We start from the raw sequence: 27,895 nt of genomic DNA, 5'->3' as shown, positions 1-27,895 counted from the left end.
AGTTTAACATTGCTCACCTTTTGAAAATGCCAATTGCACCACCCTGAACAAGCATGCAGTCAGTGAAATAAGTGCTATTGATCTGCATGTATGTTCTGCAATGGTATAAATGCCACTAATGCAGGTTACATGTCCAAAACCTAAGTATTTGGTCATGTGATCTAAAGTGTATTGAAAGGGAAAATTAGAGTTCAGATTGGCTGACCCTTCACATTTCACCAAATGCCAGCCTGGAGCTGCATTTTCTCCACAAAAGTTAAGCATTGCAGTCCTTCTAATACCCTTTATTTTGCCAACCTGCTAAGACTGTTAACATAGCTTCCAGTTAACATTTGAATATAGGTTCTCTTTAGCAATCTTTCCATAATTAGAAATAACTCTAAATATTTCTGCTATTCACTTGATGATTAAGGGCAGCTGCTAAACCTTTTGAGCTAAATTCCAAAATATGCGGTGAAAATGTTGATGACATAAAATTATATTTCACAACACAGCTATTAGTCAGAGGAACATGTCAAGTCAATGGTTCATTTGCCTAGTTTGTCTTCATCTGTGCAACAGAGATGTCACTTTGCCCTATTAGGAAACCCGTATGAGTCACAGCCCCCTCCAGTGGAAGAATGCTGCATGAAAGACCTAATGACTGACAGACTGACCAGACAAGTATAGCTCACAGACATTTTTACAGTTTGTTGTAATCTGCTAGGTTTACTGACAAAGCTGTGTACTTTGCATTGCAGTAGATTTTTGAGTATCTTGCAGTGTTCGCCCTCCCTCTACCAATCAATCTCTGCTGTGCAGAGGATCACAGGAAGTTGATATAAGGACAAATTTAGGCACTTAGAATGGCTGTACAAAAAAAAAAAAAAATCATGATTTTGTCCACTATACATTAATTACTATATACTACTTTAAACTATACATTGCCTTTTAGTTTCTGCTGTGAGTGCAAAATGTATTGAATTTAAACCCGTCATTCCACTTTAGACAAACGCTTGTAACACTCAAACATCAGTCCCAAAAATTCAACTTTACACAGAGATTAATGTAAAATTAGACTGAGATGGGTAGCAGGAATAGCCCACCAAAAATGATACTGTATATAATCTCAGCGTGAAATAAGTCTGCACTCAATGGCTACTTTATTAGGAACATGCAAACAGCAAAATGTGTTTGCATATCAAACCATGCAGTCATTTTCAAGGGTTTCTATTCTTTTTTAAACAATAAACAATAAAATGATGAATCTGAGTAGACCTGTCATTACAACCAGAATAAAGTGGTCTGACACAAAGAAAATGCTTCAGATCTGAAGTTTTAGATAATTAATTTGTTTGTTAATGCAGCAGTCATCCAATGATCAGTAGGGCAGGTGTATGATAGTGTTGCAGCCAGAATTTCCATTAGAGAGACCATACTTCATGCATATCAGGGTCTCTGCACTGCAGCAAACCACCCCTGACACAAAAAATGTTGCAGCAACACTTAATTTAAAGAGACATCGTCACCTTGCCCATGCAGGACCCAACCGCCATACATTACCTATGCTCCCTCGCAGCCCCTTACTCCTCTGCAGCTGGCCTTTAAGTCAACTGTGTCATCAACCCAAGGATATGGTCACATCCTTCCCCAGGTCCTTGTTATTACCTGGCACTGTCACAGGGAGGCTGGTTGCATGCTCCCCCAATCCCACAAGTGCCAGGTAGTGTTGCACTGTGCCACACCTTTTTCCATTATGGGCCAAGTTGGACAGGATTTGACCCCCAAATGCTTATTCCGTGACAGCCAAGGGCCCAGACAGAAGATCTGCCTCAACACTGGGCTGAAAAGTAATGCTAGTGCAATGATCAGATGAGTGTTTCTTAGCCTGTTCTAATGGAACATACACCAAAATGTACAAGCATGCTCTGTAGAGATATTCTGTTGGAGCAGAGACCAGTGACAACAACATGGCTGAGGGTCGACTGATAAGGAATTCCAAAAGCATTAACTTACAAAACATTCCCTTTCAGAGCTGAGTGATGAAGCAGATTGAAGCCTTGCTGATTCTGCACAGTGAAATCAATATTTGGTACTTCAGTAAGGATCTCTATGATACTTCTGTAGTCTGCTGTGATAGCATAATGCAGCGGTGTGTCTCCATGTAAGTCCTAAGAGGAGATATACAAACGTAGGCTTTACTTTCTGCTTAGTTAACGATAAAATAGTGACTCTTCTTAAAGCCGAATTCCAGGCATGCTTATTTTTACATCGTTACATTGGTCCAGCTTGGACCAGTGTAAGTATGCATGTGTCATACCTGGCTGATTCCCGTAGAAGCTGGAAATCACTGTAGTAGGTACCGCTACTAGATTCCGGGTTCTGTGCAGAGCAGCTACCCATCTGCTAAGTGAACACAGGAGGTTACTTGCTTAGCACTGGTACCATTCAGAAAACACTTTGCATCCTTTGAAAAAATGCAATGTTTTCTCTGAACGGTCCCCGTGCCAAACCATCAAGCGACCTCCTGTGTTCACTAAGCAGGAGAACAGCCGCTGAGTAAAGGACCCAGAGGCTAGCGGCAATCACTGTGGTAGCAATGCCTACCACAATGATTTTGAGCTTCCAAGGGGATCCCACAAGGGTGACACTTACATTCGCACAAACTAGACCAATGTAACTATGCAAAAACTGTATTCTTTACTTACTGGTAAATGTATTTTCTTGGAGGACAGTACAGGACACAGGCTTTCAATTTTGTATTTATCTTCTTTTTTATTACATTCAGGGCTAATAAAAAGCGATGAGTCTTAACTATAGTTGCATTAATATAAAACTATATTGCTTATGAAAATTTGATATTTAGCAGTTGTAGCCAGCAGGTGGCGCTATAGGCTACTCTACACTACTTCTGTTTAGCCATTCCACTACCGTGCACTTGTGATTTTCACTTCCGTCTATCATGGAGGTGGCACACTTCCCTCTCCCTTTGGTAGCATAGAGGCAGCCATTTGGATTTTTAGTATACTGTGTGTGTATATATACAGTATCTCACAAAAGTGAGTACACCCTCACATTTTTGGAAATATTTTATTATATCTTTTCATGTGACAACACTGAAGAAATGACACTTTGCTACAATGTAAAATAGTGAATGTACAGCTTGTATAACAGTGTAAATTTGCTGCCCCCTCAAAATAACTCAACACACAGCCATTAATGTCTAAACCACTGGCAACAAAAGTGAGTACACCCCTAAGTGAAAATGTCCAAATTGGGCCCAAAGTGTCAATATTTTGTGTGGCCACCATTATTTTCCAGCACTGCCTTAACCCTCTTGGACATGGAGTTCACCAGAGCTTCACAGGTTGCCACTGGAGTCCTCTTCCACTACTCCATGATGACATCACGGAGCTGGTGGATGTTAGAGACCGTACGCTCTTCCACCTTCTGTTTGAGGATGCCCCACAGATGCTCAATAGGGTTTAGGTCTGGAGACATATTTGGCCAGTCCATCACCTTTACCTTCAGCTTCTTTAGCAAGGCAGTGGTCGTCTTGGAGGTGTGTTTGGGGTCGTTATGTTGGAATACTGCCCTGCGGCCTAGTCCCTGAAGGTAGGGGATCATGCTCTGCCTCAGTACGTCACAGTACATGTTGGCATTTATTATTCCCTCAATGAACTGTAGCTCCCCAGTGCTGGCAGCACTCATGCAGCCCCAGACCATGACACTCCCACCACCATGCTTGACTGTAGTCAAGACATACTTGGCTTTGTACTCCTCACCTAGTTGCCGCCACACACGCTTGACACCATCTGAACCAAATAAGTATATCTTGGTCACATCAGACCACAGGACATGGTTCCTGTAATCCATATTCTTAGTCTGCTTGTCTTCAGCAAACTGTTTGCAGGCTTTTTTGTGCATCATCTTTAGAAGAGGCTTCCTTCTGGGATGACAGCCAAGCAGTCCATTTTGATGCAGTGTGCGGCGTACGGTCTGAACACTGACAGGCTGACTCCCCCACCCCTTCAACCTCTGCAGCAATGCTGGCAGCACTCATATGTCTATTTCCCAAAGACAACCTCTGGATATGACGCTGAGCACGTACACTCAACTGAAGGTACTGTATAACCCGCCTCAGCCAATAACCCCTCCATTTGAACTGTCAGGCTGGCTAGCAGTGGGAACCTGAGTACGAAGCCGCTTGCTTCGCGTGTCCTGCTGAAACACACTCTGACAGGAAAGGGCATCCGCACATACACCCGCTCATTGTTTATGGCATCCGTACCTGTCATTCAGAGGACAGAATGGTGCCTGCACATACGCCATGGGAAAGCAGGAGCACCAAGATGGTCTATGCATATTGGCCTTACCAGGTTGGGAATGCCAATATGGCTGTTGCACATGTGTCGTAGTGCCCAAAGTGGTGCCTGTCCGCCGCATGTACAGACTTCTGAGGGCCTGCCCAGCCGAATGCGACCAGCAGTCATAAGGAGTGAGGTAAGATCATTTTAAAGGGCCTGTAACTCCAATCTGCCTGCACCGGTAATTGGTTGGTGACAGACTACCAACCACATAGAGCAACTTTTAAACAGGCTGACTTGACACACCCTGAAAAGTATCCCCAGGGCCAATGATTGGTAACTTCGCTCACTTTGGTCGGGCCCATCTCCCCAAGAGGGAATAGGGGAAAGGTGAGGGAGTCCTCAAGGACTGGGTTCCCTCATTGGTGGACCACAACCTTGGACCTGGAGATCACCTAGTGGGCATGCACATGCTGTACCAGGTACCTAGGCGCGTCACCTGTACTGTGGATCCAGTTCAGTCGCAACATTAGAGACCAACCCTGCTCCCTTCTTTGTGCAGGGTCTGCATACAGTCCCCACAGCACAAAGCATAGGAGCACTGACCAGGAACGCTGATACCCTCTGCGCAGTGGCCTACTAGTTATCTATATTCTCTCACACCAGATACATCAATCACCTAAGAACACCAACACAAAACTGCCGATTGCATGGTGGGGGGGTCAGTGTCTAATCACCTGAAGGCAGCATATAACCCATCAGTTTAGACTGAAAGCTTATGTGCTGTACTGTAAGATAAAAGAAAATATGAATACCCATTTCTGCTTTTGAGTAAGTTAATGCAATAGTAGACGCTCATCTAATGTATTTAAGTACACAAAATGACCTTTCATATAGATTTTCATTACTTCTTGTTATTAAATCTTTATTTTACCACAAAAAATGAAGGATGTTTATCACGCAGCGCATACAGGGCTTTCTAATATAGCACAGCACTCCTCACTTTTTAATATACTCCGTGTAACTGAAAATCCACATGGCTCCCTACGTGCTATCAAAGTGAGAAGGAAGTGTGCCACCTCCATAATTAACCATGAATAACAGACGTTCACAATGCTTCAGATACTGAGGATATGGTAGTGGAATGGCTAAACAGAAGTAATGGAGATAGCCTAGAGCAGGGATATGCAATTAGCGGACCTCCAGCTGTTGCAAAACTACAAGTCCCATCATGCCTCTGCCTCTGAGTGTCATGCTTGTGGCTGTCAGACTCTTGCAATGCCTCATGGTACTTGTAGTTCTGCAACAGCTGGAGGTCCGCTAATTGCATATCCCTGGCCTAGAGCTTCATCTGCTGCTACAACTCCTAAGTAAGAATTTTAAAATAGCACTGAATGCAATAAAAATAATAATAATAAAAACACAAACCACATCACAGCAATCCTGTGCTTTGCAAAAGCAAGGCAATGCAACAATTTCACTTTAATGCCCCCTTTCCCAGCAGTATATATAGTATTTCTCTTGTGTCTCTCTCTCCTTAGCCTGTTCAACTGCTAAAAGCAAAGACAGACAGCCCTGTGTGAGCTCTGGAATGCTCTAGTCTGACGCGCACTCTTGCACGTGAAAGGAAGCACAGTGATCAACCCACTATTTTCTTTATTCTGAAAAGGAGCACCAGTGAAACAGTTTAATTTGTCTAACCAGAATTCATATTTTTACCAAATACAATATAAAGTAAATAGTAACACAGAATATTCTTGGAATAGAATAGAATGGGTGGCATCTTGTCACCTACTGTACATCTGTAATTCTCCCACAGCTCACCTGGACATTGATGGCACAGTTGGGCATACAGAGTATTTGCACCACCTCTGTGAAGCCTTTATTGACAGCTATGTACAGAGCAGTACACTTGGCATTATTAAGTAACTCGGCGTTGGCTCCTTTTGCCAGCAACAGTCGGATGATAGCACCCTGGTTACTGAGAACAAAACAATAAATTAGAGGAACGTTCTGAGAAAGCTGGAGAAATAAAAGCTGCAATGCATTATCACAACGAAGTCTAATACAATAATACAGAATCAACTGGGCAAGGCTTTATGCGACTGGGTGGTTGTCATGATCTCTCCTTCTCCAGTCACAGAAAGCTTTGCATTCAGTGAAAATATTAGAAGGTTTTCCTGAATGGAGGAGGTGTACAACAAGCATCCTGCTATAATCCACGTGCTTCAACTGGAACTACAAGTCTCAGCGCTGGATGTTCAGCACTTGCAGTACTGTGTGTGGGGGCTGAATGAAAAACAGTTTTACCAAACAAAGCAGCAGTGAAGCGTGGGATAGGCATCAATAGAGGTAATATTTTTTGCACATCAAAAGGCCCAATATAGTTTTTTTGTCATGGAGTTCAGCTTTAGGTTGCCCTTACATCCCTTCTTTACTGATCAGTGAAGCTCCTTATCATAGTCAAACATGGAGGTTGTTTGTAAGGACCTGCTCAATATTTACATAAAAAGCACCTCTGGTTTTGAGTCTTCTGGGCCTCCCTACCTGTCTGCAGCCTGAAACTGTTAGCTCACTGGTCCTATTTTTTATTTTCATAGCTGTACAGCTCTTACCCATAAGCAGCATAATGTAATGCAGAATCTCCTTCATCATCCTTAAGGTCGATGTTTGCATTGGCTTGAATCAAGATCTTCACCACCTCCACGTGTCCCAAGTGGGAAGCCACCTGTAGAGCTGTCCTGCCCTGATTCCGTATATCCACCTACCATGGAAAAACAGCATCAACCATCAAACACACAAGCAGAGGCCTTGTACTGCAAGGTGAAAATGGAGCCTTTGAACTGAGAAGTGAACGGAGCACTTTCATTTTATCTGTGACAGCTGGTGGGAACACCTGCCAGTGGTGATGCAGTCATTTATTCTAAAGTACGAGTTAAGGAAATTATACACTGGAAGGTTACATGGTTTTTAATAAGCCAGACTGATGGTGATGCAAAGCAGCCCAGGTTCTGGTTTGCCTCAAGTCAAAGGGAGGAATCCTGCTTGGATGGCAGCCAAATCCCACTAAACTAAATTTTGGATAATCAAGCAAAAGGGATAAACTAGGAATCTGCTGGGTGCACACTATTATGAGTCACCACATGTGAAAGACTAGCCCATTCAAAACTAAAATTTTAAAAATTGGTAGATATTGATGACGTGAACCATTCTCTTTTTTTCTAATGCTTGTTTAATATCTGAACCCTCACAACACCATGAAATTTTACACCTAATGTGTCAAGAGGTTCCTGTGTGCTGATTGAAGAACAGAAAACTAGTTCACACTTTTTTATGCCAAAACATGAAATATGAGGACATGGAAATTTGTCGATCTAAAGAAAATCTTGGCAATTACAAATCCCAATAGCTTGAATTCATAAACTGAGGGATTCCTCACAGAATGAACATGATTGCATGCACATACCTAAGCAAAAATATTTTATGCTGAAAACATGGGATGGCAAATAGATCAAATTCACACAGCTTTACTCTTAATACATGTTCCATTACATAAAATAAATGAAAACACCAACAAGTGAGAACTCCTTAAAATGGTGGGGGTAGAGGGGCGAGACTGGGAACCTTGGGGCTGAAATCTCACTATTGTTATGACGAGTATAAAAAGGTGGCACACCATTAAACTCACTACTCAAAGCTAAGATTTCATGGTTGCTTCCAATGAATGACATTCCTGACTGTGTGAATAATGAAGGAAGGAGTAGGGGCCTTTTCAGGTATGGGGTACCTTGTCTGGGTGCTTCTGGAGCATCTCCCTCACTTTGCCAGTGTTTCCCTGGGCCGCTTCTATCACCAGGGAACAGGGACTTTCACAATCTGTCTTCTGAGCCAGAATCTTTTCTAAAATGGAGACCAGTGTACCTGCCAATGGAAACGTTTACTATGTGAAATGCATTTTTAATTAAACATGTTATTAACAAAAAAACCTCACTCTGATAAAAAAAAATTCACCATTGAACTTGACTTATATCAGGTTATGTGCAGTTGGCGCTTCTTTTTGATGTCTACTTTGAAGGTTACAATTGAGCGCCCACCCACTGAATGCAGATTTGTAATCAAATCACCATATGGTAGGGAGTGGGACCAATGCCAAGAATTGCAATTGCCAAGTAAAGTGAGTTGGGAAAGCCACTCCCTACCTCTACCATGCAACACAGCGCCCTCAATCTGTTGGCACAGCCAACTCACCCAGGGCGACGGGTAAATATTAGATTTATAGAAACGCACCAGGTATAACACACATAAGTGGCTGACAAGTTCTTCTTCTTTAATCATAGCTGTGCAATTGGCTTACTTTTGGACTCCTTGGCATTTTCTGTTGTCATGAGATTGGCATCATTGTCTCTCTGATAGGAAGTGAGGCAAGCAGGGTTAAATGTCCAGGACTGGCCACCAACTGACACTCTCATATCTCCATCTCCAAACACTTTGATAACTTTGCCGATTTGACCCAGAGCCTAACAAAATAAAGTGGACATGTAAAATGGGGATTCATTTCAGGTAAAGCACAAGTGACAAGTACAGGAAAGAGTTACTGTTTTTCTTTTGTCAAAAACCTGGCCAACTTGAAACTTAGCATATGAAAAAAACATGAATAAGCAAAGGTTACTGTCAGAGTAAAATACATGCTAAAATGATCATTAGATCCAGGGTTTGTTCACACAGTGGGCTTTCATGCCATTTTTTGAGAACTTAGCAAGCAGTTTTGACTGCTACCACCCCTGAAAAACTCAGATTCTAAGAGTGTGGGGGAAGTTCTGGGCTGAACGCCATCTTCAGAGTTCAGACCATGACTACTTATTTGGCTTCTTCAGGCTGTCCCAACAGAAGGAAAGTCCAGCCAGAATGCTGTCTATAAAAACCTACATTGGCTGCTCTTCTAATTTTGTTTGAGCCTGACATTTCAGCTTTATCACCCAAAGTTTGACAATTACAGCCCTGTTCAATTGCCTAAACTCACATGCTGTCTACCAACCCAGGAGAGTACATAATGGTGTCAAGCTACACTACTCTATAGTTTTTTATATTCCTCCTGACTACAGGGTTCTGTTATTTTACACTGTTACACACTCTGAGGAGTTGGTAGGCAGAGTGTAAGGTAAGCCAATTAGCAGGATAGTAACTGTGAAGCTTTAGGCGACATCTAGCCACTGGCACGCAAATTGAAAGCGGACCTTCAACAGCAAACATAAGGTCTGCTTTTTTGCAAGCCCCCTGTTTCATCTGTATACTAACAGATTACCCAGAAAAAAAATTTACTTACCTTGGCCCCAGTCTCCAGTTTTTGGGAAGCACGAGTGAGGTCATCATTCCCTGCTGCAAAGCTGGGAGCTCAAAAACCCACAAGAATGCACTCAAGCCCATTGCAAGGGTGCATTCTTGCAAGATTTCAGTCACCCAGCTATCCCAGGAGGCAGCGGTAAAGCATGGTGACAAAACTTGTACCTCCCAGAAATGTTGTAGGCTGGGGTAAGTTTTTCTAGGTCATCTGCTTGTTTAAAGCCATTTGTATTGGAGAACATAGGGCTTGCAAAAAACCACCCTCCGTTTGGCATTGAAAGTCTGTTTTAAACTAGAGAAGAGGGAAAATATAAATCTTTCATAAGCAAGTCTGCAGATGTATGAGATACTCGAATGTATGAGATATAGTATTGACATGTGGTGTAGACTAGAAATTATAATTACTATAATATTTTGGTTATTTTACTGTGTGGAAGGAAAAAAATAGCTATGAAGGAGTAAAACATCTATACAATTTTGACAGCGCTAAAGATAAAAATTGCCTTTAGATATTGTTGCAGGAAGACTACAGGAACAGTTGGGTCTTCTGTCAAAAACACTGACCTGGTATTACAATTCAAATTAGAAGAGTCTTGTGTCAAATACAAAATGCCTGGTCAAGTGGGACCAGAGATTCAGCAAAGTCTGAAGAGGAATCATACATTAATTTTAACAGAAAGTTAGTGAACCTAGAAACTAGGAGTTCATGACTAATGTCGGAAGCAAAAACCATGAAGACAATACACAAAACAAGAGGAAGATTTTTAGATAACTTGTGACATTAACACGCACAACATTTTGAACAAATTTGCCCTTGTACCTATTTCCACACCATAGTCTAGGACAGTGTTTCTCAACCTTTCTTCAGCCAAGGCACCCTTTAAAACTATGCACAATATTGAGGTATGCCATTCTAAAATGTAACAAACTAAATGAATAGTTTTACATAATGTAGCAACATCCACACACATAGGACGCCCAACATCGAAGGCGATATACAGTCATGGCCAAATATATTGGCACCCCTGCATTTCTGTCAGATAATGCACCACTTCACCCAAAAAAATTGTTGCAATTACAAAAGTTTGGGCATTCTCATGTTTATTTCTTTTGTTTGTATTGGTATGACACAAAAAAAGTGAGAAACAAAAAGCTAAATCTGACACATTCCACGCAAAACTCCAAAAATGGACTGGACAAAATTATTGCCACCCTCAATTTAATAGTTGGTATCACACGCCCTGGAGAAAAAAAGCTGAAATCAATCACTTCCTGTAAACATCAGTGAGTTTCTTACACCTCTTTACTGGAATTTTGGACCACTCTTCTTTAACCAACTGCTCCAGGTCTCTCAGATTGGAAGGGTTCCTTATCCCAACTGCTGTTTTGAGATCTCTCCGCAGGTGCACTATGAGATTTAGATCTGGACTCATTGCTGGCCAGTTCAGTACTCTCCAGCACTTTGTCTTAAACCATTTCTGGGTGCTTTTTGACATGTGCTTTGGGTCATTGTCCTGCTGTAAGACTCATGACCTCTGACAGAGTCCCAACTTTCTGATACTGGGCCCTACACTGCACCCCAGAATTCTTTGGTAGTTTTCAGATTTCATAAAGCCATGCACACGGTCAAGACATTCAGTGCCTGCAGCAGCAAAGCAACCCCAAAACATCAGTGAACCTCTACCATGTTTTACTGTAGGGACTGTATTCTTTTCTTTGAAGGCCTCATTTTTTTCTGAAAACACTAGACTGACAGGCTTTACCAAAAGCTGTAAATTTTGTTTCGTCTGTCCACAGCACATACTCCCAAAAGGATTTTATCTTCCTCAGTTAAGTTTTGGCAAACTCTAAATCTGGCTTTTTATGTTTCTGTGTAGCAGTGGGGTCTTCCTGAGTCTCCTACCATACTTTCCCTTTTCATTCAGATGGAGACGTATAGTGCGAGCAGGCCCGGATTTACTCCCTTTGCCGCCCCAAGGCTGGGTCCTTCAATGCCGCCCCCCCCCCACACACACACACCACTATTCTCATCCTTTATCGATGACTGCAACAATAGATCTATTAAAACATATCTCCACACACGATAACACTGAAAATAACTGGCTTTAATTGTACAGACTGAAAATACTCTGTAATGCAGAAAATACCTTTTAAGGATTATAGCAGTAAGAAACTCCCTACAATTTTTTAGTTCTAACTTTTCTTTTGGCAAACTCATCGATAATATCTTCGTAGGGCAAAGTATTTAAAAATTCTGACTCAATGGCAAATAAAGCTAAACTGTTCAGTCTTTCTTGACCCAAAGATGATCGTAAATAGTTCTTTATGCAAATACACTTCATTCAGGACGCATAGAAAACAATTGTTTTCTATTGTTTTGCAGAGACCTGTGTTTTGCTAGTGCAGAAATCACAGACCCCCTTTTACATCAGTGTCTTCAGTCCCCCCCCTTCACATCACATCACAGACCCCCTTTTACATCAGTGTCTTCAGTCTCCCCTTTACATCACATACCTCCTTTTACATCACAACCCCCTTTTACATCAGTGTCCTTAGCCCTCCCCCTTACGTCACATCCCCCCCTGCCTCATCACAAACCCCCATCACAGACCCCCCATTACAGACTGACCCATCACAGACTGACCCCCCCATCACAGACTGCCCATCACAGACCCTTCCATCACAGACTGAACCCCCAAATCACAGACCCCTCATTACAGACTGACCCCCCATCACAGACCCCCATTACAGACTGACCTGACCCATAGCAGCCCCCCCCCATTATAGACTGCCCCCCATCACAGACTGACCCCCCATCGCAAACTGGTCCTGACCCATCACAGACCCCCATCGCAGACTGACCCCCCAAATCACAGACTGACCCCCCCCCCCAATCACAGACTGAGCCCCCATCATAGTCCTCTCTCAATATCAAACTCCTTTACAGCACAGCACTCCCTCCTCCCCAAAGAACCCTACCTTATTCACACAAGACATGGAGCCTGGCCGCTCTGGACAACGGGCGGGACTTTTCACGTTAAAAGTGAATGATTTATTGCTGGGACCTCCCCGCTGCCTAACAACCAATCACCCACTTCTTAACTTAAGCGGCTGCGCTTCATGTTTTGTGTGAATAAGACAGGCAGTGTGGGGAGGGGGTAGTGCAGTGATATTAGACAAGGCACGGACCTTCCGCACCTGCCATGCTGCTAGGTTAGTGCAGGGGGGGAGCCGGGCAAGAAGTCGCCGCAGGAGTGGCGCCGCCCCTGCACCACTGCCGCCCCGAGGCCTGGCTTCGGTGGCCTTGTGGGAAATCCGGCCCTGAGTGTGAGCTGACACAGTTGTACCCTGTGACTAAAGGTCAGCTTGAATTTGTCTGGAAAGTGGTCAAGGTTCTTTATCCACCATTCGAACAATCCTTTGTTGCAATCTTTGATCAATTTTTCTCTTTCGTCCACATCCAGGGAGATTAGCTACAGTGCCATGGGCTGTAAACTTTTTCACAATGGTGCGCCCAGTGGACGCAGGAACATTAGGATCTCTGGAGATGGACTTTTTACCTTGAGATTTTCCATGCTTTTCCACATTTTTTGAGCTCAAATCCTCAAGACAATTCTTTGCTGCTCTTTCTCTTCTCCATTCTTCGTTTGGCACACAGAGACACACAACAGAAAGGTTGAGTGAATTTTTCACCATTTTAACTGGTTGCCGGTGTGATTTCTATATTGTCAGCACGTGTTACCGGATACAGGTGACTTTGATTACAAATTACAGGAGCATCACAAACGTGGAATTATTTCTTACAACTTTGAGAAGGTGCCAATAATTTTTTCCAGTCCATTTTGGAGTTTTGCTTGGAATGTGTCAGATTTGGCTTTTTGCTTTTCCACTTTTTTGTGTCATACCAATACAAACAAAAGAAATAAACATGAGAATGCCTAAACATTTGCAATTGCAACAATTTTCTGGGTGAAGTGGTGCATTATCTGACAGAAATGCAGGGGTGCCAATATTTTTGGCCATTACTGTATTCTTTCAAAAGCAAATACATCTTTGCTAACTGGTACTGACTAGCATTACAATGTTTCTCTTCTCCCTCAGTTCGTCTTCCTCACTTAGCTAATGTGACTGATGGAGAGGGGCAGGGGGGGGGGTAAACAAGGTTGCTATGCAGAAACCCAACAGCCTCCTGATCAACCAATGACATCAGCAGTTGTTAGGATGCCGGCAGCTAGAAGGTTGTATAGTGCACGATGAAAACTTGTGGCTTTGTGGTACTAAAAAGCAGGCTTGATCCACCCGCTATCTTGTATACAAAATGTGAGGGCAGGGTGTTCTCCTGAGATGCAGAAAAGATTATAAATGTATATTTTGAAATAAAATGCAAAGAGAGGTTTCTGATACTTTCAGAAAGTATCAATGTACATCAAAGCCCTCTTAAGCAGACAGTATTTGCTGGTCTCATTTCTGTCCCAGATCCTAAAAATGATGGGGTTAATTCCTTACTTTTGGGATAGTGGGCTGAGCAATGGAAATCATTCCTTTATCCTGTCAGAATACACTGATCAGCGCTTCCGGCTATAGCTAGCAGTGCTGATCAAGCTGCATTTATCTGACAGGCTGGTTGTACAGAAGTCGATTGGTAGACTATTCCCATACATAGATTTAAATTTGGCTGGTTCAGCAGAGAATGACGAATTTTGATCCATGTATGGCTGTTTTTTCTCCCATAAGTGACTCAGCAGCTCAACTCCCCCTGCTCTTCCCCTTATGGCAGTGACTCAGCAGTTCAACTACCCCATGCTTTACCTTCCCAGGAGTGACTGAGCAGCTCTGCTCCCCCTCCCTGGCAGTGATTCAGGCCAGCTCACCCTACTTCCCACTTTTATATATACATATAAAACCTGTAACGTAATCTCTTTGGCCCTATGGGGTTACCTGGGGTAAATTCTGTTACTGTACTGTTACCAATACCATGGCTATTTGTTCAAAATGGGAGTTAACACAGAGAAATGAGCAGACAGATGAATAGTTGGAAAAGTTCCAGAAGAAGAAAGTTTTCCAGTGCTGAAAATGGCACTCATAAATTTAGGCACTCACAGGGGCCATATCATCTGTCCACTCCCCGTGACCAACTTGTAGCTTCTTGACTGTATCCATGTCATCCATCACACGCACAACATCACCAACCCAAATGCTGTTGTGCTAAAAAGGAAAGAAACAAAATAAAAAAAAAGCATTTTCCATCGTATGCAAAAAAAGGAAAAGGGAGCAACTAATAAAAAACAAACACTGCAATCAAGATATTGTAAAGCACAACTCCACAATCTGACACTAAGTGGCAATACTACGCAAATAAATATACACCATATCACTGTAAAGGGATGCAGCAGCATTGAAGTGATCTTGTGACACTCATTCCTTCCAACCACCAGATACACTCATGGATAAGTCAAGGAGTCACCAGTGAACTAAATAATTTGTTTTTAGTGAGTAATAACATATGTATCATTTGTTACATGAGAACTAATCTGTTAAGGCTACAAAAACTTTCTTCTCATGGTTATATTTTCAGGATTTACACTAAATGAATTAACTGTGAGTTAAGGGTGCAGCTCGTTAAAAATTGCCGGCTGTGGAGCAAGTCCCCTGTTGGATTTCTAAAAAAAATTCATCAAACAATCTAACTCCCTGTTGACTCAGTAGTGGTCCCTCTCTGATAGATTGTATGTGTCTGTTATAGAATTTATTGTGCATCAAAGCTTTGCTAGGGAACAGCCCCCAGTGAACCTTTATATAACTCCTCCCCCATGTGGAACCCCAGTTTTGTAGCATGCAATAAGGAAAATCAGAGAACAGTGGGGAGGGTGAAAGACACACAAAACGCAAATCTGCACTGTTGGAGTTTAGAAGATTTACAGCTCCCTTCCACCTGCACAAGGTAAATGCAAGAATTAAGCAACAAAATCCAAAACCTAAATACAAAGGAGAGGGGGAGCACACCCTTCACATGCCATAAAGCTAAAAAAAAAAAATGTTTTTCAGTTTTAGGACATCTGGACTGCAGACAGCGCAAGGCAGAGGGAGAGCAGTACACTGATCTTCCCAGTGATTAGGTGTGTGTGTGTGTGTGTCAGCAAAAAGTCTGATCATTGGATTACATACAGGCTGTGTTCAAAAGAAAAATGCAAAGAAGAAAAGTGATCATGCTGGGATGGATGTGCTTTCATAACCTGGCATGGTCAGATTGTAATAGGAAAGCAATAGGACTTGCGGGATCAGCAGTTATTTCACACAAAGGAAGCAACGCAAAGAGAACAGGCTGGCCCCCTGATGTGGTTGCAGGTACGGTTCCAAAGATATACATAGAGGGCAACTGATCCTGAAATTGTTAATTGTTGCTCTGAGGCAATTAGCAGCTGGATTGTGACAGAAGTGCAAGTAGAAGCATAGAAAAAAAAAAAAAAAGCCCGAAAACTGGAGTCCCAGAGTGGGTGGGGTTATAAGAGGGTGCAATGGGAGCATTCTCAGCAAAGCTTTGCTAGTGTACCATCACCTGAATGTAGCAGAATATAACCCATGGTCTATGACTACATATCCTGTGTCCTGTACTGTAAGCTATACATCCTGTGTTGTAAGATTAGGATAGGGAATTTCTACTCAACTGTAAATTCCTTATCTTGGAGAACAGTACGGCACAACAGGGTTTGTATTCACAGACCTTGGGTTACAGTATACCAAGAAAAATCAAACAAGTGCTGAGCTAATTAGAGAAACACCTAAAGATTTGACCACCAAATAATCACAACCTCAGGAATAACCCCAAGAGTGTAATCAATTTATCCAGAATGCATCCAAAAAAATTGTCCACACTGTACAAATCACAGTAGCTGAAAAAAATCTTCCTTGTGAATATCAAGCTTGTGAAAAGCTGAGCAAAGGGCATGGTGAGAAAATTCTTTAGTGTTAAAAGACACCATATAGGTGTAGGTGTGAATCACGTTTAAAAGTAAAAACCCTTTCACAAATGTCAAAGGACACACAGGGAGCAGGCCTGCATAAGTGCCGCCATAGCAAGTGGGGGGGGGGGGGGGGAGCAGAGACTGTCATCAGGGGACCCCAGAAGAGGCAAAACCAATGCACAGAGCAGGTAAGTACAACATGTTTTGTATTTAAAAAAAAGATATCCTTTAGAATAACTTAAATGTTTATTTTTTTAATTTTAGTTTTATATGTATGGTATTTTTGTATGAATTGGTTACACTCCTGCGGTCATTCCTGAGGTTGTGATTGTTTGATGGTTCATGTGTTAGGTATTTCTCCGATTAGAGCAGCACTTGTTTTTGTTGACACTATAGCCATAGGAATCTATGCTTTTTTTTTTTTTTTTTTTTTTTATCATTAGCGCGGTTCCACATTGTTTTAAGTTGTACAGTATATCCAGGCTACCGTTAGGTGATTGGCCAATGGCCATAACTTTGTGTATGCTCATAAAACCTCACCCACTTCAGCGAACTTATATTTTTAGCAAGCAATAATGAGAGACCACAGGAAACGGGATCTGTATTGTGCTTCAAGATAAGGGACTTTATGAGAACATAATAATTCCCTTTATCTTAATCCCACTGATCATGGCATGCCCCCCAAACAATACCCTGAAGGGTGTGCAGCAACATAGCAGCAAGTAAACAGAACTGCCAACAGGTCAACAATAACAAGGGTCTAGAAATCCAAAAAACACTCAGTTTGATGCACCTTGCAACCAAAGCTTGTATCAGCTAAGGCCTGAACATCCACCTGGTAGAACCTGGAGAATGTGTGCACAAAGCACAAGCTCAGAAACATACCTTACAGATGTAATGATCACCAGGATTGGAAATTAACAGTTGAGGTCTCCCAAACATATACTCTATCTCTTATCCAGAGTACAGACAGCACCAGGTTCGGATCACAGAGCAAGTCGAACTGGGGGATTTAAGTGAGCAGCTCCCTGAAGAAAAGTCTTAAGGACTGTGAAGCAAGAGGTTTCTGAAAAGGGATTCACATGGCCAGACATTGGTCAAAACCAGACTGAAGAAAAGGCAAAATATGAAAAACAGGGTATTCCATGGGACTTAGTTGTCTGTCCTCGCACCAGGCAAAGTAAGCCTTTCGTGTGCAGTGGTAGATCTATGAGAGGCAGATCTTCTTGTTCTGAGTAATGTGGGGATAATTAAGACAGAGAGAACTCTATCCTTCAAAACCTGGGTTTTAACAGCTATGCTGCTAAAGAAAGTGACTAAGAAACAGGGTGGAATAGGGGTTCTTCTGTCAGTAAGTCTGATCTTTTTGGAAGTGCCCAAAGCTCATCTGCCAGGAGTCTGTACCACATTCTTCTGGACCAGTTGGGTGCAATGAGGATCACCGGAAGCCTTGCTATCTCTATATTGAGCAACATTTGAGGAAGAATCTGTAATTGCAGCAAAAGGTGGTTCTACAAAGTATAGACTCAAGAGGGCCAAATACAAATGTACGCCACACTTTTCAGATATTTATTTGTAAAAAATTTTGAAAACCATTTATCATTTTCCTTCCACTTCACAATTATGCCACTGTGTGTTGGTTTATCACATAAAATCCCCAAAAAATACATTTGCGTTTTTGATTATAACATGACAAAATGTGGAAAATTTCGAGGGGTATGAATACTTTTTCAAGGCACTGTATGTAGATGGATATCTTGTGTGTCTTCCGATTCGAGATATTCCCTTTGTCTAATTGAAGCAATGATAGATGCCCCCATTTGGTTTGGGAACTGCAAACCATTTTGAATAAAAACCTCAGAAACTTTCCTCTAAAGGAATAGGTACCACCACCCTTTGTGACTGAAGTTGGAGCAAGGTAGCCAGTAAGTTTGCTTGCGGTCACATTACATTGATCAACAAAAGTTTTCCAGCATATCCCTTCAACAGAAGATCAAACAGGGATGGCCCAACACTGATCGAAATTCAGACAGTTTTGGTCAGTATATGGCCAGCTTTATGAGGTATCCAGTGCCTGAAGCAACATTACAGATCAGCCCATAGTGGGGTTTGGGTAGGGTCCCCAAGGTAAACGCCAAAGATTACTGATCTGGAAACTGCTAGATAGCCTAGGGCAGTGATGGCAAACCTTGGCACCCCAGATGCTTTGGAACTATATTTCCCATGATGCTTAACTACAATGCAGAGTGCATGAGCATCATGGAAAATGTAGTTCCAAAACATCTGGGGTGCCAAGGTTCGCCATCACTGGCCTAGGGCAATAAGCAGTTAAATCTTGATAGAAGTATCCGAAGAAAGAAGAAAAAACTTTACCTAATGACAGTAGTAAAAAAAAAACAAAACATAAAAAATTGAGTCTCATGGAGTGGGTGGGTTATATGAGTATGCACTACGAGTAGCCCTAGCAAAGTTTTTGCCTGTGTCCAATCACCTGAGGGTAGCCTGCATATAACCCATGGTCTATGAATACAAGCCCTGTGTCCTGTCCTGTACTGTACGTGTGTGTGTGTATACACGATATATAGTAGCCTTGTAAATTTGTGAGCTCTCACTACTGCTCCCTAGCTGTCAAATATGTTTTTTCTGGTACTCTTCAGCTATCGAATATGGTGAAATTTACCTGCTTCTCTTCAATTATGCAATATGGTGAATCTCTGTCAAGTATTAACAGGTATAATAAAATGTGAAATGGATCTTTCAACTTCACAAAAAAAGGATCAAATTACTCTTTTACTTTTTCCATGTAGTGTAATACTACAAGATCTCACCAGCTGGGTCATTGCATATCAGATATGGTTTAGTGTCTGGTCAGGACCGCGTGATTACACACTTCTCTACTAATTACCATATATACTTGAGTATAAGCCGAGTTTTTCCAGCCCATTTTTTAGGTTGAAACCCCCCCCCCTCCTTGGCTTATACTTAAGTGAACCGTATCTTTCATTAATAAAACAGCGTGTTTCTCCCGCTGTGTTATGCAGTCTGTTCAGCCATCCATTGTAACAAAGCCCCGCCTCCTCCTCATCAGTGATAGAGGAACTCTGATACAATGCTGGTAAACTGTATCACCGTTCCATCTATCACAGACTAGGAGAAGGCGGGGCTTTGATACAATGGAACGGCCGAACAGACTGCATAACACAGCGGGAGACACACGCTGTTTTAGTAATCAAAGGTACAGTTGCAGATGGGCACAGTGGGACTACTAATGGGCACAATAAGGCTGCAAATGATGACAATTAGACTGCAAACGGGCACAATTAGACTGCATATGGTCACAGTGAGACTACAAATGGGCACAGTGAGGCTACAGATGGGCATTGTTTACCCAGTAGCTGCTGCATTTTCCCACCCTAGGCTTATACTCGAGTCAATATGTTTTCCCTGTTTTTTTGTGGTAAAATTAGGTTCCTCGGCTTATATTCGGGTCGGCCTATACTCGAGTATATACGTTACTACTAATGTGCATGTACAGGGTCAGATTATTATACAAATGTAAAAAAAAGACCATCTGTGGCTTAATTTTATAACAAATCAGGAAAGGCAGAGCTGACACAGGTAAAGTTTTTTTCCCATATCCATCACACCATTTAGCCTCACCTTTTGCCTATTAATAAGACTTTACTACCTCACCATCTTCAGAATACACTTTAAAGAGGTGGTAGCAACAACATGGCCAAAATGCAACAGATTCAGCGAAAGGAACCTTATATTATGAAAATAAATATATATAAATTTGTATTCCTAGAATTTCCAGATGACCTAGAAAAAAATAGGGGGAGAAAGCGTATGAATATCAATCCCTAAACTTCTGCCCCTTAGCCCAGGTTCACACTGAGCTGCGAGTTCAGCACGATTTCACTCCCGCATGTCAGTCCCGATTTCAGAGACATCTGTGCAGGTTTCTGCAAAGATGTCAATGTAAATCGCAGCACGAAATCGCAAAAAGTAGTACAGAAACTGTTTTTTGAAATCGGTGCAGCGCTGCAGATGCGGCGTCGCACCGATTAGGACGGTGCCATTAACAGCAATTTCTGCCGATTTGACATGTCAAATCGCATGTCAAAACGCTCCAGTTTGAACCAGGGCTAATTCTATCTAAGTTTTATTAGGCTGTACAGTTTAGGATTAGGGAGGCTAATGACACCAACCTTCCAGGATACATGCGGAAGTCCTAGGCAACTCATTGTTAGGAAGTGCTGGAGTCTAATGATTAATCCAGGGGTGGATTCATTTTGTTTTAGAGTGGAAAACTCTAAAACAAAATTTAGATGAGAATGGACCTAGCTCAGATAAGAAGAGATGAATAAATAAGAGTAATAAAATGCTTGCTTATTCTTTCCAAATCAATTTTATATATATTTTACTATGTTGTGTGCTACATACATCTTGCGGTACCTTTGTCAGAGCACCAGGGTGGAAGGTCCAGCGTGTTTCACTGTTGTACTGCACTCTGACATCTCCCCGCTCTGTGATTCTGTGAACTGTTCCGGTTTGACCTATAAACTGCACAGCCAAAACAAGCTTAAAAAATGAATTAAGAAGCACGCAATACAATGACATCAAAATGTCAAATCACATTATGTAAAAACAAAACTTTGGTTTGGTTTGAAATTTATCTCGTCACATTGCCTCACAATGTAGGAGTAGGTGAATGCACAAATAGTAAAACAGAAGTTTTTTGGGATGGATAGTGTATACAATCATAACTTAAACTCAAACAAAGAGCTGTTGCTGAGTTGTCATTACTAGTGTCATTTGATTTCAAACATGGTTTCAAACATTCCCACTCAAGCTTTCTGTTCAGCTGTCTCTCAGCCGGGGGAAAAGACTAATTTTATGTAAGGTTAAAAAACAAATCTAATGGCCACTGTAGACACTGCGAATGAAAAAAGTTTGCTTGAATGAATTAATGGCTGAAACATTACAGTGACAATTACCTCTGCCATTTTTGGATTCCATCCTCCATGCCCCTCTTGCATTTCCCGCAAAATTTCAATATCTAAGAGACACTTTACTTTGTCACCATGCTGGAATGGATGCCGTTCTGAACTCTCTTTCCTCTGAATCTCTGCTGGTTTTCCTGAAAAACAACAAAAGGCATAACATTTAAAGTACAACTATAGGAAAAACTTTTTTTTTTTTAAATGTTGTATACAGTTAGGAAGGGTTAGAACCCATGTCAGGTTTTTTTTTTTTTTTTAACCATCGGTGTCCCATTGGGGAGATATACCTTCACTTCCTGTTCCATAGCCAGAAAGTGAGAGGAAATCCCTGCAAACTAAGGGAATCCCTTGGGGTCCTCCAGGTCACCAGAACTAGTGTCCCCATTGGAAGGTTTCCCCTCTATTACTGTTCAGTGATAACAGTAAACAGGACAAATAGAGATGCTGAATCTCCCTAGCCCCTAACGTCCGCCCCATAGCAGTTCTACTGCTACAGGGTGGCTCTCCTGTGCAAAATCATGTCTATGTATGTGTGTGTATGTATGTATGTATATATATATATATATATATATATATATTTTATATATATATATATATATATATATATATATATATATATATATATATATATATATATATATATATATATATATATATAATTTTTTTTTTTTTTTTTTTCACAGCAGAAGCCGATCTGCGGTTGCTGGGCATTGGATGTCCTCCGGCACCCGCTGATCATCAGCAAAGCAGGGAACAAAATCCATTACTTCCCTTAGTAAGGGCACCTCAGAGTACACATATAAACACTGGCTAGGCACACAGTTAACCCTTTGATTGCCCCTAGATGTTTAATCCCTTATCAGCCAGTGTCATTAGTACAGTGACAGTGCATATTTTTAGCACTGATCTCTGTATTAGTGTCACTGGTTCCCGCAAAGTATCAGTTAGAGCCCTTTCACATTGAAAGCGTGGGGGGTGTCAGCTGTAAAGCGCCGCTAAAACTAGTCATGTTAGAGGCACTTTTCGTCCGCTAGCGGGGCGCTTTTAACCCCCGCTAGCGGCCGAATGTAGGGTTAAAAGCGCCTGCAAAGCTCTGCTACCGAGGCACTTTGCGTGCGTTTTGGCGGCCCTGCCCATTGATTTCAAAGGGCGGGGGTGGGGGCAGGGGCCTAAAGCGCCTCAAAGAAACTGCTTGCAGGACTTTTTTTGAGTGCTTTCACACTGGGATTGCAGATGAGGCATTTTTCAGGCGCTTTACATGCGCTATTTTTAGTAATATAGCTCCTGAAAAACACCTCCAGTGTGAATGGTGTCCGATTGTCCACCGCAATATCACTGATCGCCGCTGTTACTAGTATAAAATAAATAAATAAAAATTCCCTATAACGTTAGCGTAAACCAATGAATGAATGGGGAAAAAATGACATTAATTTTGTGTGGCTACAGTGTCGCAAGACCGTGCAATTATCAGGTAGAGTAACGCAGTGCCCCAGTGCAAAAAATGGCCTGGTCATGAAGCGGTGTAAATCTTCCGGAGGTCAAGTGGTAATCAGGGCACAGGCAGCAATAAAAACCTGGCAGGTGTTCTAATCCCTTTCCACTGTATCCAAAACAAAAAAAAAGTTTTTGCCTTTAGACCCCTTTCACACTGAGGTAGTTTTCATGCATTTTAGCACTAAAAATAGCACCTGAAAACTGTCTGTCACGCCTCCCCAGTGTGAAAGCCCGAGTGCTTTCACACTGGGGGGGATGTGCTTGCAGTACGGGAAAAAAAGTTCTGAATGAATGCACAGTGCTTCCGAAGCACCTGTAAAGTGCTTTGAAAGCACTGCAACACAAGTGGTTTTAACCCTTTCTTTGGCCACTAGCGGGGGTTAAAAGTGCCGCTAAAATGACAGCAACATGTCTTTAAACTCCAGAATCCAATATATAATTGTGGTCACTAAGTATAGTCTTAACGAGAATAGCAGGGCTGCAACACAAAACGTACAGCATGCAGAAATGAGTTGAGTTGTTTTCAAAACATGAAAATGAGAAGAGGTACAAAATGTAAGCAGCTTTGATTGTGGTAGTATTATTGGTGCCAAGCAGTGTTAATTTAGTTGACTAAAATGTTTTTGTTGACTAATAATATAATACTATTTTATTGACTAAAATATGACTAAAACTAAAACAATTCAGATGACTACAATAAGACTATAACAATTCAGATGACTAAAGTACGACTTAAATCAAAATGGTATTTTATGTAAGACTATGACTATTGAAATTAGAAGTCAAAATTAACACTGCACTACCACATAAGAATATGTAGGGGGTATCTACTAAGCTGTTGAAAGAAAAAAAAAAAATAAGAAAAAGGCTTTTCTTAGTTTTTTTCATGAAATTTAAATGTTTGTAATATATTCAGGTAATATGTGCAATGACATTACAGCCAATAGTGTTTACATTTTTTTAAAATATATTTTTAAGTTGTATTCCTGCTTGTCAAAAAGCAATATTTTTGTTTGTTCATGAAATTTGGTTTTATTTATAAAGACTTAATATATCACAATGACACAAATCTGTGTCTGTAGTGCATGTTCAAACCTGAACACCATAAATAATAACGTTATTAGATTTTTACTCCATGAGTATATAATGTTTGGCAATTCTAAAGAGCTAATGCTTTAAAATTGATGTAAACCCATTTGATTTTAGTCGACTAAAATACAATTAAAACGAAAACAATTAAGATGACTAAAATACGACTGAAACTAAAATGGTATTTTAGTCAAAAAGACTATAACTAAGACTAAATCTAAATTTAATGTCAAAATTAACACTGGTGCCAGGCATGGTGGCTGCATCTAAAACTGCTTAATGCTTGGGATTTTTTTACACAACAGTCTCTACAGTTTATAGCGTTCTGTGTGTGAAAACACTTTATTAATGTGAAAGGTCTAAAGGGGAGAATCAGTGCTGGGACAAGGTCATCCGGTGCCCAGGGTGAACATGGCAAACTGCCCCCCCGCTCGGATAGGGCTAATAATGGTGTAAGGTTTGTAATGCATGTAATGTTTGTGACATGCACTGAAATAGTACTAATGGGGCGTACACACGGGCGGACTTTTCGGCTACAAAAGTCTGACAGCCCGTCCGACAAACTTTCGACGGACTTTTGGCGGACTTGCGGCGGATGTTCTAACGAACGGACTTGCCTACATACGATCGCACAAAAGTCCGACGGATTCGTACGTGATGACGTACATCGGACTAAAATAAGGAAGTTGATAGCCAGTAGCCAATAGCTGCCCTAGCGTGGGTTTTTGTCCGTCGGACTAGCATACAGACGAGCGGATTTCTGGGTCCGGCAGAGTTACGACGTAAAGATTTGAAGCAAGTTCCAAATCTAAAGTCTGTCAGATTTGCGACTGGAAAAGTCCGCTGAAAGTCCGGGGAAGCCCACACAAGATCGGATTGTCTGCCGGATTTGGTCCGTCGGATTTTTGTAGCCAAAAAGTCCGACCGTGTGTACGCCCCATTACACATCGTGCAACTTTTGAAATTGAATGAGGAACATTTCAGGGAGAAAGTGGCATGTGGTGCGCATAGCGCCGCAGCAATGAGTGGGTGAGGTTAAATTATGATTACTGGGAGAGGGCATACTGGCACCCCCTGGGTGCCTTAACCGATACACCCTTTAGATGCAGAGGCAGTGCCTGGGGATGTACACATGTTGCGGCTGTGATGTTTTGCTTCACTGCTGCAGTACAAATGGTATCACTTGCAGAACTTGACCCATGGCTGTGACATGCTAGTGCAGGGCTGGAGGGATTAAAGCAGGCAGTAAGGAGGCAATACAAGGGCTCGTTACCACCTGTCAAATGCTCTCTGAAGAGCAATCTGAGTGCTGATCGCTCTTTAGAGACCAAAACGTATGAACAAGCCCTTAAATATTTATTTTTAAAAACATTTTTTAAATCATTTTTAGAATTAAATTTTTTTTTTTTTTTTTTACCAGCATTGTTGGGGGGCTTTGGTGAAATATTAGGGCTCTAAACAGACCCCTGTTGTTTCACTTTTGAGACAGAGACACCATGTGGTTTGGTGCATGTGAAAATGCATGTGTTAGCAGATGTGTGGGGGTGCCATTAATAATTAATGGCACTGCCACACATCTACTAATGATTAGTGTGTTTGTGTATGTCAGGAAAGCCACAATTTTGTGGCTGACATGGAAAGGTGTGAACCTAGCCTTTTAGTGGGCTCGCACCAGTGCACTGTGGTTTGGCCACAGTGTGATTGTATGTGTGGTTTTAGGTGCATTCCCAATGAATTTTACTGCACAGTGTGTTTTCTGAATGCGCATCAAAGATGCGGCATGCATGACTTTGATGCGCTTTCATGAAAACGCATTGTGTAATAAAATTCATTGGGAGCACACCTAAAACTGCACATACAATCACACTGCGACCAAACCACAGCAGTCTGGTTATTAGGGATAGGAAAGAGTGAAAAAGTGGGGTAGTAGTAAGGGTAGTAAGAGTATGTTTTAATGAAGAGCATAGCGAAGGACTGCAGGGAAACTGCTAAGATTGCATTTTATAGACAGGACAGATAGTAGAGGAGTAAACTGGAATAAAAAGGGTGTCAGCCAAATGGCTGTGTGGAATGCCCAGAGCTGAGACCAGAGGCTGCAGGATGTGCAGTTCCCCTTTTTGGACGAGACAGCCAAAAGAAGAAGGTGAAAAGTTGATGTGAACAGGAGAATCTGTTCCGACTTATGGTTGTGCAAGGAAGATAGAGACATGCTGGTGAGATGAGCTGGTGTTCTATTGAGAAATGCCTCCCGTTGAAACATGCCTCCAATGGTTCTGTGCATGAGCAGTACCAATCGACACTCCAGCTGATATGTTGATCAGCTGGTGTGACGTCAACACAGCGCATGCGAAGATCGTCTGAGGCATTATCCTACGCTATTCAAACAGCGGAGGGAGAAGGTACTTGTCGGATTAAGCCTTGCTGTTGCAGGGCGGGTTCTGGGTGTGTTGAAGGGCAGGTTTTGTGCGAGTTGCAACCCGCCCTTACAGATAGGCAAAACCCACCGTTCAACACATTAAACCTGCCCTGCAACACACACAAAACACGCCCATGGAAAACTCGCCCTGCAAAAGCAAGGTATTATCTGACAAGTGCTGTTTGAATAGCGTCTCCCTCCGCTGTTTTCATAGCAACGAAAACTGCCTCCTGTCGAAAAATGCCTCTGACGATCTGCGCATGTGCTGTGTTGACGTCACGTCAGCTGATCAACCTATCAGCTGAAGTGACGTTTGGTACTGTGAATGTGCAGACCCATCTGAGGCACTTTTTGACAGGAGGCAGTAATTGCAGGACACCAGACAAAGTGAACGTGACCTACAAGGAAGACTGAAGTGACCTGGGAAAGAGAACAAGCTGACAGGGGGAGGGGAGCTTTGAAGGAGAGGAATGATTAATTGGTGCAGGAGAGATAAGGCAGAGTTGAAGACCTGGAACGGAGGAGTCGGGAATCCATACATTGTGCAGTAACAGGAAGGAGAATGACAGAGAGGCACTCCTGTCAGGCAGGAGAAGCGGTAGAAGCTCTCAGCGCGCCCCCCTCACCACAGATTAAGACACCGCCCAGGGTAGGTGCCCCTCCCGCCCACCCCTTGTACCAGCCCTGGGGAGAATAGCCAGATATTGAAGTGCATGTGTATACCCCAGGCAAAGAAAGATGAGATTCTCTAAAGGTGTGGATTTCAACAGGTATGCCATTAAAGCCAGTGACTGTTCTTATGAAACAATTTGGTGCAAGGGGAATCACCAGCTTCTTTTCTTATTCTATTTTATGCAGCAGATGGGGTGGAATTTACACTGGAGGGAAGGCATAGATCAGCCCAAACTGAGACCAGGGGATTAATCAAGGCATCGAATGGCTGTGCCATTCCTTGGGCCACACCATAATCAGAAGTAGTTATTTGTTGAGCCTGGAGGCCAGCATATCCACAGCCGTGGTCCCTCATGTCTGACATAGGTTGAAGGATCCTTACCCCTTGGTCCAGGCAGGACCGCAGAGATTGCTGGACATAAGATGATCTGGATTGCTTCCTTCGAGGCTGCATGACTCCTGGTGCCCCCTTAGTGGTTGATGTAGGCCATGGCTATGGCATTGTTTGACTACATCCCGATTGGGTTTCCTTGCAGAAGGGGGGGTCTAGGGTTTAAGAGCCATCTTTTTGCTCTGAGCTCTAAGATGTTTATAGGGAGTGCGGCTTCCACCAATGACCATGTTCTCAAG

General features: G+C 42.2%; 1 protein-coding gene across 10 annotated transcripts in view; it reads right to left on the bottom strand.

Annotated features, from left to right (window-relative positions):
* The window catches only part of MIB2 (MIB E3 ubiquitin protein ligase 2), a 240,650-nt gene that overhangs the window by 38,454 nt on the left and 174,301 nt on the right, over positions 1-27,895 (bottom strand). For 7 of the 10 annotated variants that reach the window (XM_073602907.1, XM_073602908.1, XM_073602909.1 and 4 more), the window contains 8 exons: positions 21,589-21,731; positions 21,035-21,154; positions 14,727-14,831; positions 8,641-8,803; positions 8,074-8,207; positions 6,902-7,050; positions 6,111-6,267; positions 1,996-2,150 (listed from right to left, as the gene is read on the bottom strand). In XM_073602907.1, the coding sequence (XP_073459008.1) occupies positions 1,996-2,150; positions 6,111-6,267; positions 6,902-7,050; positions 8,074-8,207; positions 8,641-8,803; positions 14,727-14,831; positions 21,035-21,154; positions 21,589-21,731 (1,126 nt within the window). The remainder of the gene's footprint in view (positions 1-1,995; positions 2,151-6,110; positions 6,268-6,901; positions 7,051-8,073; positions 8,208-8,640; positions 8,804-14,726; positions 14,832-21,034; positions 21,155-21,588; positions 21,732-27,895) is intronic. The other 3 variants (XM_073602915.1, XM_073602916.1, XM_073602917.1) reach the window with 3 other exon arrangements.

The sequence above is a fragment of the Aquarana catesbeiana genome, linkage group LG10 (genome assembly GCF_042186555.1).
Source record: "Aquarana catesbeiana isolate 2022-GZ linkage group LG10, ASM4218655v1, whole genome shotgun sequence".
Lineage (NCBI taxonomy): Eukaryota > Metazoa > Chordata > Amphibia > Anura > Ranidae > Aquarana > Aquarana catesbeiana.
This window is presented reverse-complemented; position numbering and strand designations above follow the sequence as displayed.